Below are 12,672 nucleotides of genomic sequence, written 5' to 3' on the forward strand. Positions count from 1 at the left end.
ATATTGGAAAATCTAGGCCATTATTTCCTCAAGTATTTCTTCCACCTCTTTATCTTCTTTGTTTATACAATATGTACCTCAGTCGATATTGTTCCACAGCACTTGGATTCTCTATACTGTATTTGTTCATTCTTCTCCTCTTTGCATTTGGAGTTAGAGATATTCACCTGTCTTCAAGCTTACTAAATTTTTTTTTTTTTTTTTTTTTTTGAGACTAAGTCCTGCTCTGTTTCCCGGGCTAGAGTGCAGTGGCGTCATCATAGCTCACTGCAACCTCAAAGTGCTGGGCTCAAGCACTTCTCCTGAGTAGCTGGGACTACAGGCACACACCACCATAGCCAGCTAATTTTTCTGTTTGTTTTTAGTAGAGATGGGGTTTCAGTCTTGCTCAGGCTGGTCTTGAATTGCTGACCTCGAGCAATCCTGCCTCAGCCTCCCAGAGTGCTAGGATTATAGGCGTGAGCCACCTTGTCCAGCCTCACGTTAGCTATTTTTTTTTTTTTGTTCTTTATTTACGTTAGCTATTTTTAAATGGTCAATTTGGAAACATCTTCAGGATTCATGAGTCATGAAAATGTTAAATATTGGAATATATTTTAAAATTTGTTTAAACACTAAGAGTTATAAGAAAAATAATCATAACTTAAACTAATTATTTCTTCCATCAATCAATAAAGTTTTGGCATAGAAACAGATGATCTTATTTATATAGTAAGATACTGTCCCTATTAAAACAAGAAATGCCTCTGATTCATGCCTACTTCTTCATAATACAATGGGGAGTGGTTAATGAGGCCAAGTAAATGTAGGGTGAAGGATGATGGTTATAAGGGTACTGATCTACTGAAAGCAGTGTGAGATACAGGAGATAAAAACTGGCTGAGGAGAAAGGAATTACCACTATTTGTATTGGTTTACAGGGTTGTGGGGCAGAGACAGAACGCTGCTGCCAGCACTGTGCAATATTCCGTACTCAGTGGTTGACATTAACAAATATTAGGAAGCCTTCTGTTTCACATTTTTGAAAGTATGGAGCTGTTTTCTTTAAAAAAAAAACTTTCTTGGAATGTACTGAGAGATTTAAACAATTAGAAGAGAAATATTCAAGCTTGGGGGCATCATGCATATTTGTCTGTTTCCTGCTTCTGCCACTCTGGTTTCTGGACAGCAGGATCTCCGTGCTGTTTTCACTGCCCGCCGTCTTTCCCACTCGCCTCTCTTGGATCCAGTGTGACTTAGCTTCCTCAACGGTGATGGCAGTCTCTCAGCACTGCTGTTTAGTTGGGCCAGCGAAGGTAGTTGACTTTTTGTTTCATGATTGACACAGGGGCTGCCAAGCAATTAAATAAAGCAAGATTACAAGATGTTTGTAATGGCCGATATTAATTGCTTATTATGTGCTACCCTAAGATCTTCGCATGCATCGCCTCGTTTACTCCTTACCGTGGTCCTAGGAGGTAAACGTTAATTTCTGTATTTCACAGATGAAGAAAATTGTGCTTAGGAAGGTGAAGTAACTTGGCCCAAATCACTGTCAGCGAGTAGCAGGACTGATGGGTACCCTTGGCTGTTTGACCCTGTAGACCTCCTTCTTGAACAGTTATTTCCTCTCTGGGAAAATGCTAAGTTCCAGTAACTAATGTAATATAGAATAAATAGAATTTTGTGAGGGGATTTTATAATAAGAGAATGTGGTTACAGGTCTTACTTGCTCACACTAGTGCGTAATTGTCTTTTATACTGTTTCCCTAAAAACCATCTCTACTATAGTGTCAACTGAATATTTTTTTAATAAATTGAAGAACTAATTTTAAGACTAAATTGTAATATTTGCCTCATTTGACTTGAAATGCCCTGCCAACAACTTTACATTCTAGAGAGTATAACTAACACGTGGCCTGTATTAGACATTCAGAAAATGCTTACGGAATGGATTCTAACATAATGCTGCAGATGTCTTTAATTTAGAATGTTCTCCTAAGCTTTGCAAGACCTAATGGATATTGCCACAAAGCCTGACCTCACACCTTGCAAATGCAGGGTGTGGGGAAGGGAAAATAGTTTATAGACCAGTAATTACAAAAGATTTCAAATTACCACAGATCAGATAAAATTAATTTCTTTTTCCATTTTTACGCAACATAATTATTACATTGAGATAAACTGCTGCACTAATTATCTTCCCTGCCAAATTTAACTTCATAATCTCAGAAGCCAGTCTTAACTTGCTGGTAACCAGCTCTGGTTCCCATCCTCTACTGTGTTTATTTGATTTCACCAATATAGGCAGAAATATAAAGTGAGTGTCTTTAATCCAGTCTCTGAATCCAGGCATGGTTAGTAGTGACTTGTTTCTAAATCTTGAAGTCTGTAATTAGCTGTTTAAAAATGGATCAGTGGCTTTTTGCACTCTTGTTTCTTTGTGCCATTCTTAGTAGCATAAATGATGATTCCTTGTCTCGGGTTATATTCTGGGCAGTAAATGCCACGGAGTAGAAGACTGATTTGTTAATTATTTTGGACAGTCATAACTGGTGCTTACTGGAATCATGTTGGGTGGACGAGAGGTAGCTAGGAACGTAGAAATCCACTTTGCTCCATGTTTGTTGACTAGGATTTTTTAGTGATCGAAGACTGACAGAAATATTTCTACTGCTGCTTTTGGTTGTTGGTTTACCAGTGTGAAATGGTAAATTCAGGATTCTTGCTGTATGTCCCAGAGGCAACTGCTCACAGGACCCAGGCAGGTTAATTAAATGACTGGCGATGGCCAGACATCGGGTGACAGGGAGAGGTGCAGCCTGAACCGGAGAGCACAGACCCCACCTACACGGGGCCATTGCTGCTCCCCTCCAGCTTGTTACTGCCACAGGGGACTCAGAACCTGCTGTCATGATACCACACTTTTGAAAGGAGCTTGAAATCTGAACTTAATGTCAAAGTTTTCTTTTTTTTTTTTTTTTTAATGTTGGTAACTAATGTGAATTTTTAAAATTATGGGCCAGATCTGTGGACTGAACACAATCTACAGGCCACCGGTTTGTGACCTCTGGTGTACTCTGTGATAGAGAGTAGTAAGGTCCCCATGAGTATATGAGGAAGACGAGGGTTGTATCATCAGAGATTCATTCTGTTGTGCTAGAGTTGTTCTTTCTTCCACATAGTCCTAGGAGGGATCAATACATGTTTCTTAAAGTCCTAGTAACTTAGGGAGAACGAAGTATTGGCTCTTATCTCTGAAAAGCAACACAGGAGCCTTGGCAGGAAGAGCTCAGTATCTGATGTGGAGCCACTGGAAGTTCCCAGAGAATGGTGGACCAAACCCGCCAAGATTAGGACTATGTCCTCCTGTTTGGAAATGTCAAAATTCCTTGTAGGTAGAAGCAATTTTAGTGATCCTACACATATTTCATAGATTGCCCAAAAGTCTTGCCTAGATAATCCTTCATCATACATGGTAAATATTAAGAAAGAGAAGTTGCTACAAATCTAGTTGACCTACTGGAAAAAACAGTAATTCTGTTTACAACTTAGCAGCAGTCAGAAAGTAAATAAAGTTTGATTCAATATGTGGGTGAAACTTTGTCATTGTTTACTCTTTACAGGAGAAAGAACATTAATACATCATCCCAGCAAAGACTTCTTTTTGGTTTATTGCCTGTGTAAAGATCACTACTAATGTGCATTTTACTCCCATGAAAACTGAGAGGGCTGGTGATTATTAATGAGATCTGTTAAGGGAGATTAGTAACCTGATTTTATTGGATACAGATATTTTCATAGAAATGCTCAACACTAATGAATACATCAAAAACCATACTTTATTTTATGTATAGCAATACAATTTACATATTAAATAACACTATAATAGAATGATTTGATATAGTTTTAAACAGAAGAAAAAAGGGAAAAATTTCAGGTTACAAAACCCCTCCCCCCGAACAAATTAAAAAAAAAAAAATCACTTTTTCCAAACGGGTCAATGCGACGAATGTATTCAGTGACTAAATATGTCTAATTCCTATTGCACAAATGGTCAATGGAATTAAAATAAAACCCAATTTTCACAATCACTGCCTCAAAGAAATAACACATGTTGGATTCTTTTGGAATGCAAAGATGGTTCTTGCTACTTCAATACACAGAAAGTTGAATTCACATATCCACCACAGAAAGGAAAAAAAAAAAAAAAAACTATGACGGAGTTGAAACTAGAAAAAAATTAGCTTTATATGAAAATATAAAATTCTATGATTATATACCATAGATACAAAGTTCCCAGAAGATGCTTACCCAAGCAACAAAATATTTACAGTTTTAATGATTTTAGCTATTTCAAAACGAATTGAAAGAAACAGGAATCAACATGAAGGCTGAATTCTTTAGAAACAATGGCTGCTTGCTAGTTTCAAATGTTCTAACAAAAAAGGAGTCACTACCCCAAATGTTGGAGAGTTGCGACATTTTATAAAATTGACTGTCTCCTTTTCTGGAGATGTTTATTTCTTAAAACTCAAGATATTTTTCTTGAAATTAATTATCCTCTGTAGAAAATGCTTCCCTTTGCAAATATTTAACAAAAATACTAAAAACAGTTTAACAGCTAAGACAAAGTAGAGGCCAAATATTATTACAATTCCTTCCTATTTGTAGCATGCCTTCTTTCTAGAGATAAGTAAAGCCAATATTGTATGTTAAATGGCAACTAAGGGAAAGCGCAAGGGGTTAAGTGAAATTACAGCTGTTAAAAAAAAACAAAAAGCAGGCATTTCCCTTCATATAAAAAGTCACTGGCACCATTTGAACATAAATTTTAGAACATAGGAGTTGAAAATGCATTTTCCAGTATAACTGTTAAATTCTTAAGACAAACTACACTTTGATTATTTTTTCTTAAATTATGATGAGTTTGGGTTTCTTTTATTTTTTGCTTAGAATTAGTAATATGTATCTTTGGTAAATTGGTATCTATATTTTAATTTTAAATATAGTATATATGCATTTAAGAAAAAATCCGTAACAAGGCAGTTGTGCTGTGTCATTATAAAGTAAGGTTATTTATTGATTCCAATGTCTCACCCTGGGCTAAAAACTCCCAACATCCAGACCTTGAACACCATAAGCTTTCTTTGACGTCGCTGGACTCTCCTACTTGAAATGGACTCTAAGAGCTCCAAGGCATAAAAATGAGGAAAACTAATTAATCTTATTCTTCTTAAAATTCAGAAGTTAGCTTTTTCTTTTTTCTTTTTAAAGATGGTATTGTGGCTATTGGGTGCAAGAAAGAGTTCTCCAGATGGCAGCAAAGGGTCTTTTCTCTGATGTCCAGCATGGCCGTGTGGACAGGTCATTACAATTCGGTTTTGTATGATGTGTACATTATATTTACCTAGAGGTAAACTCCTACACAGAAACAGCTTGTTTTATAAAATAGCACACATGAATTTGCAGTAGCTATTGCCTTTCCCCTTGAGTACAAGTGGTGGTGACCTTGTCATGTACTTAGGCAGTGTGCTCATGTCTCAAAGCAAACACCATCTCTGAAACTCTGCATTCTGGAAAGACACAAGCACATTTTTCCTAATAACAAATTAACCATAGCGAGGATATACTCTGCTGAAAGCACAGAACTGCTGAATGTCACTGTCCTCAGTGAAGAATGTCTGGAGCGCTTTGGCAGAATGGGCAAACAGCAGTCGCTTGCAGTTCTGTAGACTTTGGTTCAAGCCCACCATAGACACAGATTGCTCTCAGAGAACTTCTAAACCATGCGTATTATATTTCTGTCCTATTTACTCGCTGTCTCATTCTTTTATAAATGATTGCGATGCCCACAGAATTGCACTGGAGGGTACGCGTCTCCATGAGTTGAGCCCTCTGCAGATGGCACAGAAGGGAACACTTGTTATTCATCTTCTAACCAATGTTTACTCTTAGTAAGCAAAAATTATTGAGCGAGGGACCATGAACCCTACATTGAACACTACTTTTGTACATCAGGCCAACACTGCCATCTACTAAAAAGAGTCAGCTCACATCAACACTCAGTACAACTAAAATAAACTACTTCATTGACTAAAAAACAAACAAACAAAAATCTAGTTCTTTCCTTCCCTGACTTCCTTCAGCGCCTGGCAGTTGTGCTCCTGTGTCCAGGCTTTGCTCATGCTCGGTGGAGCTTCCCGCAGCACCACGGAGCAGAAGGGCTGCAGAAGGTGTGTGCCATCTAGCACGCACATCAGCAGGCTCTGCTCACTTGAACACCTTGTCTCAAGACTGGCCTACACAGTTCTTGAAGCGCAGACTATTCCGGGTTGTTGAGTCTACGTGATAAAAAGCTGAAACATTTATTGATATGGCCTTTGCATTGAAACTATTGAACTTGGCCCGTAGACTCTCTCCTTAGCAACTTTGGTCCTCCAGCACCATGCTGACAAAGGTCATAGAAAGCCACCTCAAGGTAAATAGAACCTCAGTGTTGATCATAATTAGTGTTTAATGCCTACTCTGATAGTATGATAGCCAGTGTGGCCTTTCTGTTGAAATTTATTGACATAAGAAATAAAACCCTGTTCTTCTAACAGGCCCAGTTCTGGTGATGATTTTACTTCCGATAGAAGCCGCCCCTCAAGAGCAAACATGCAGTAGAAGAAACAGATTTCAGTAAGTAGCTTATTTTTTAATTTAAACAAACTCTACAGAAATTTCTTATTAATGCTCCTAATTTTCCCATTACGGTGAACAGGGTGAATTTGTTTCCAGAGGGTGAACCAGATCGCTTTCTTGGGCTCTCTAATGATTATTGGCATCTTTTACTGAAGTGTATCTGCCCTTGACACTAAACCACACAAAAGCATACAAAGCCGTCTCCCTCTACACTACCTGAAAACGTAGGTATCACCTTTTATGCAAGATTTTAATATTCTCCAAATCAGATTTATCCATGTGTGGGATTTTAGTTAGTCCCAAGACTTTTGCTTATATAGCATTTTCAGTTTAATCTTAAGTAGAAGAATATATATTGTTAAGGGATTTATTATGAAACATTTGGCAAAAAAGGAAAGGAAAGGAAAGATTAACTATATAGGTAGTTTTTATTAGATTGCTATATGACTAATAGGGGAATTTTTAGAGGACTAGTTTCAGAATTACACACCTGCAAAAATTTTCATTCTACCTACTGTAAGGTATGGTATTATAAACCCAGAAGCATTAACGGAGAGTAACTAAAGGGTCTCATAACTGAGTTTTGTAAAATGTTGCCATCTCTCTGTTGTAAAAGCCCTGGTTTTTAGGGTGTAGCTATTTCAGAGAGTCAAAATGGAAATAACACACACTGTCCACATAGCTACTGTGAAAGCTGTAATACAGAGTTATTTATTTTGACACAATTTTTTAAGCTGTGAATATAATTTTGTAACTAATAGGAGATGTTCACATGAAGCAACTCTTAAGCCTTCTAACTTTTTAATGGATCTTTTAACCATCATAAATGGAACTGTTTCAAGGCCACGGTGTTAACAGACCTCCTGAGTAGCTCCCAATAGCCTGCTCATCTGTAAAAGAAAACAGTGCCCATCCACTCCATTAAAATACAGAAGGCGCACAGTATTGAACAGTGCCTTAAGAAACGGGAGAGGAGGACCGAGGAGAAAAGCACAGCATTGCCTGCTAGTAGAATGCAGCTGCTTTAGCAATAATAATAATAATAATAATAGTAAAATCAAGATTCACTGTCATAACAAAGACCTTCACTGTACTCAACTAAAAAGTAGCATGTATGTTGTCATGGAATGTCACATCAGGGCTTGCTTTAGCATCAGATTATAGGCAGTAACACTGATCATATAGTGCAAACTAGGTCAAATTGCGTTTCACGGTGTGAAATGAACAGAGGTGCAAATGCTCAGTAGGATACCATTAAGACATAAAATGGCAAAAAATAAATATCAAAACTTTTATCAGTGTAAAAAAGTAACTGGGTTATTGTATAACCTAGAGTCTGGCAAAAAAGGCCTCAAAAAAGTTCTCAGTCTTCAGAAGTTTACAAATTGTAAGTGCCCTTTCAGGATTCCGGTCACACGAGCGACTCCATGCTCTCGGCAGGGTCTGACTCGTCTGCAATTAGAACAGCACCGTTTCTGTCCACTGTCATGGGGCCGTTTCCATTCTCTTTAGTGCTGACCAGGCTGAGCATTGCCTTATAGACAAATTGGTATTGTTCCTGAAAAACAAGAGGAAGACAGTTTGAGCCAAATGACAGCATAGTCATTTCATCTAAGGTGGAAATACCAATAAAAAAAGTAAGTGTGGAAAACATGCTGGAGAAACAGGAATAGCATAAATGGTATCTAAGAAAATTAAAAATAAAATGCCTTGCATCCTTTAGAATCATGACATACCTTCTTCATGTCCCTTTGATCTCTATTAGCTTGGAACCAATTTTCAATGTTGACAGTTGATAAGATAATGGAACATCCATATCGTGTAATAGAGAACACTATTCTCTAAAGCGGGTTCTCAACCTCAGCACTGCTGACATTTCGGCCCAGACGATCCTGCGTTGTCGGGCCGTCCTGTGCACTGTAGGCCACTTAGTGGCACCTCTGGCCTCCACCCACTAGATGTCAGGGCAACCCTCTCTGTTCACGTTTGTGACGCCTGAAAAAGTGTCCCGACATGGCCAAATGTCCCCCAGGGGGCAAACCGCCCCCAGTTGAGAACTGCTGCTCTACGGTGTGAGTCTGAATTTCAGGTGGTGGCGGACAGGTTTCGCACATAAGCAAAGTACTTACAATGTCTGTGAACACCCCAGGCCTCATGAGATTGATCATTTTTGCAACCTGGAAAACATCCACAGCATTTTCATTCTCCAGCTGCTGGGACAGGGTGGTGAGGGCACATAGCGTCCCTGCTGACACTGCTCCATACCTGGGGGAGAGGAAAAAAAAGAGATGTGATTTCAGACTGACAAAGGGACTGAATGTGTTGGAATGAAATTGCCATCATGCATTTTCATAGAAACTAAGTAGATTGTATTGACGTCTCTTCTAGAAAACGAAAATGAATTAAACGCTGGACAAGAGAGGGATTTGGAAGCTGGCGTAAAGGTAAGATTTGTTTACGAATTTGAAATAGCCCAAACTGGTTCATCAGATGTTTAGCTTGATATCTATGATGAAATGAGAGGTTCAAAAGTAGACTTGGGAGAGCTATAGAAGATTTGGTATTAGGGATGAACTGGGTGGTAAATGAGGAAAAACAATATAAGAGAACCTTAACTATAGGTGATTGGACAGGTAGCCAGTGGCGAAAGGGCTCTGAATTTTTTTTCTTTTTTAGCAATCCTAAAGAGCTAAATTGAACTTACAAAATATGAAAAGGAAAAAAGTGGAAATATATGGCTCAAAAAGCAGTCACAGAATTTTCAAAGTTAGTTACATATTAAGTAATTATTTTTGGCATTGAAGTGGAACTTTCCAAATGAGACCACCTTCTATAGAGTCCTTGGAGAAATAAATATGGTTCTCTTTGCTTCACACAAAAAGGCTTAGAAGGGCAGTAGACTGTTTCATCAGGGCCAGGCTGGCAACTTCATTTTCATAGGAAACTGTGATGGCATATAGTTCTCATATTAGTGGTGAGAAAACGGATGGATTAAATGAATTGTTCAAGGTGGTATTGCTGATTGGTGGCAGAAATGAGACTAGACTTCCAATACCCTGTACCTACTGTTCTCTTAAAAATGAGTCAATATGGAGTTTCTGAATTCATTCTTATGTGAAATAAAAAAATGACATGTTCTGCATCTTTTTTTTTTTTTTTTTGAGACAGAGTCTCACTTTCTTGCCTAGGCTAGAGTGAGTGCCGTGGCGTCAGCCTAGCTCACAGCAACCTCAAACTCCTGGGCTCAAGCGATCCTGCTGCCTCAGCCTCCCGCGTAGCTGGGACTACAGGCATGCGCCACCATGCCCGGCTGATTTTTATATTATATATATCAGTTGGCCAATTAATTTCTTTCTATTTTTATGGTAGAGACGGGGTCTCGCTCAGGCTGGTTTTGAACTCCTGACCTTGAGCAATCCGCCCGCCTCGGCCTCCCAAAGTGCTAGGATTACAGGCGTGAGCCACCGCGCCCGGCCGTTCTGCATCTTTAATACAAGTAAGACCAAAGTCCTCCCTAACCCCCACCCCAACTTTAGAGCAAACCTCTCTAGAGGTAAAAATTGTTTGCACATTTAGATACAGCCTTCCAGGTTCCGGTATATCACAACATTTCAATCCAGCTCATCACTTCATCTGCCGCATGCATACCAGATTCACTCATTTCCCCTTGTTGGGCATTTAGCTTGTTTGTATCTTGTGCACGTTAGCACAGGTGCCATGAATACAAGCGCTGGGGTCACAGGTGTGCCCATTTGTAGTTTTAAAGACACTGCCATAGTTCTTTCCCCAGTGGATGTTACCTGTTCATACTCCTCCCAGCATGAGAATACTGGTTTCTCCTCCTCATTTTAAGTGCTTTTGCCAATCTGATGGGTGAAAGATTGTATGTTGCCACTGTTTTAATTTGTATTTCCTTGATTACCATGGAGGCTGAATATCTTTTTATGTTTATAGATCATCTGTATTTCCTTTACTGAAATTGCCTAATTAATATACTTTGGACACTTTTCTATCCAGGTTGTCTCTTTCAATGGATTTATAGGAGTTATTTTATAATATCTGTAGTACATGTGGCAGGCATTTTTTCCAATCTCTATTTCTCTTAACAATGTGGTCATTTTTGTTATAGTTTAGATGAAATCAAATTTACTAGTCTTTTATTTTTGGCTTTTTGAATCTTGTTTGAGAATGCTTTCTTAGCCTAGTATTTTAAAGATATTCTCCTACATTTTCTAGTTTAATTTTTTATATTATTCATCTCATTCTTATTCTTACTGTGATAAGTAAGGGGGGGTCTGATTTTAGTTATTTTTCTAAGAGATAACCAGTTGTCTGGCATTTTTAATTAAATAGCCTGATCTTTTCTTGTTGGCATGAGCCTCCCTTTTATCCTATACTAAATTTTCATATATGCAGGCCTGTTTCTGAACTCTATTTTGGCCCTACCCTGTATTCTGTTTTTTGTACCTCTCCACAATTGTTTCAATTCCTTGATAAGTCTTGATATCTGATAAAGTTTCTATAATAGTTTTGGGCCTTCATATTATTTTTAGTGTTTCAAACATATATTATTAATTTTCATTCTTTACTTATACACTCGTTTCCAAATATCTCTAACCCTACTCTGTCCTGTTTCATAGTAATTTTGAAGGCAGATTGTCAAGGAACACAAAAAAATTATTGGAATTTTGATTAGGTTGCATTGAATATATAGATGGATCTGAGGAAATTAACATCTTTTCAATCTGGAGTTTTTCTGTTCATGAACATGATGTCTTTTCTCCATTTATTCAGGTCTTTTATAGCTTTTAACTAGGTTTTACAGTTTTCTTCATAGTCTTTGCCAATTTCATTTTAGGTTAATTCCTAGGTCCTTTGGAGTTTCTATTACCCCTAAGAATGGCCTCTTCTTGTGACATTTTCTGTTTGGTTTCAGTTGATGTTTAGGAATGTACTGATTTACACATGGTGAACTTGTGCCTAGTCACACAGCAGAACCCTGTTTACGTTCTAACAGTCTGTGGATTCACCAGGTACTTGGCCACATCTTTATTTGCCAATATCTTTTGCTTTAACGGTGTTGGTTAGAACCCAAATAGTCTTATGTACTAGCACTGAAAACAGGTATCATGTCATTAATGGTCAAGCTTCTAAGTTCTCAAGAGTAAATGAAAATACTTGGTATACAGACTTCTGGTAAATAACATCAAGTTAAAGAGGATGCTTTCTGTTTTTAGTTTACTAAGAGTTTTCGTGGTCATGAATGGGTGTTACGCTATAGTATGCTTTCCAATAGCTATTGCTTTTTTTTTTTGAAATCACTTTAATAATGTCCTGAATTCACTCATAGATTTTTGGTAATATTTAGCCAGCTTTACATTACCAGGATAAATCTTAATTTTTTTTTTCATAATGTGTACTTCTTTTAATATAACGTACTGGGTTTATTAAATGGTATTTTATTTACATTTTTTGCATCCATATTAAAATAAGTAAGATTGGCCTATACTTTTCCATTCTGGTGCTAGCCTTGTTTGTTTACATTGAGGTTGCATTAAATCTTCTCTCTGTGTGTTATTGTTTAAATGTAGCCCTGGTCAGGACTAGTGGGCCCTAACAGTTGGAGAACTCATTCTTTAATTCAGTTCTTGGTAATCACTAACATGTGCTGTGCTCTTACTATGTGCCAAGTTCTCTTCTAGGTATTTTACATGCACCCATTTGATCCTCAGAATAACCCCATGATGTGGGTGCTATTATCATCTCCATTTGAGATTAAAGAAATATGATACATTAAGACAAAGTAACTGGCTACAATCTCATAGTGAGACTAGAGCTTACATTTGAGCTGATACATACAATATATAAGTGGCTCAAAGCAGAGATGTGTTCAATAAATGTTACTTTATGTTTTTATTTGGGCTTAAAGTTTATTAGTGTAAAGTTATAAATAGTCTCAAATGCTTATTTTATTTCCTTTAAAATATCTGCATTATTTTTAGCTTT

The 12,672-nt window shown here is 37.6% G+C and overlaps 1 protein-coding gene and 1 long non-coding RNA gene across 3 annotated transcripts in view; one reads left to right on the top strand and one right to left on the bottom strand.

Moving 5' to 3' along the window:
- The window catches only part of LOC105862199 (uncharacterized), an 88,361-nt gene that overhangs the window by 55,474 nt on the left and 20,215 nt on the right, over positions 1-12,672 (top strand). Inside the window, exons 2-3 of the long non-coding RNA XR_001149941.3 lie at positions 6,585-6,663; positions 9,055-9,110. This is a non-coding gene — a long non-coding RNA (uncharacterized LOC105862199). The remainder of the gene's footprint in view (positions 1-6,584; positions 6,664-9,054; positions 9,111-12,672) is intronic.
- PTPRG (protein tyrosine phosphatase receptor type G) overlaps positions 3,804-12,672 on the bottom strand; it is a 699,041-nt gene continuing 690,172 nt past the window's right edge. For both annotated transcript variants that reach the window (XM_012748370.3, XM_012748369.2), the window contains 2 exons: positions 8,796-8,931; positions 3,804-8,224 (listed from right to left, as the gene is read on the bottom strand). In XM_012748370.3, coding sequence (XP_012603824.1) covers positions 8,078-8,224; positions 8,796-8,931 — 283 coding nt within the window. In that variant the 3' untranslated portion in view covers positions 3,804-8,077. The remainder of the gene's footprint in view (positions 8,225-8,795; positions 8,932-12,672) is intronic.

This window comes from Microcebus murinus, chromosome 30 (assembly GCF_040939455.1).
Source record: "Microcebus murinus isolate Inina chromosome 30, M.murinus_Inina_mat1.0, whole genome shotgun sequence".
NCBI lineage: Eukaryota > Metazoa > Chordata > Mammalia > Primates > Cheirogaleidae > Microcebus > Microcebus murinus.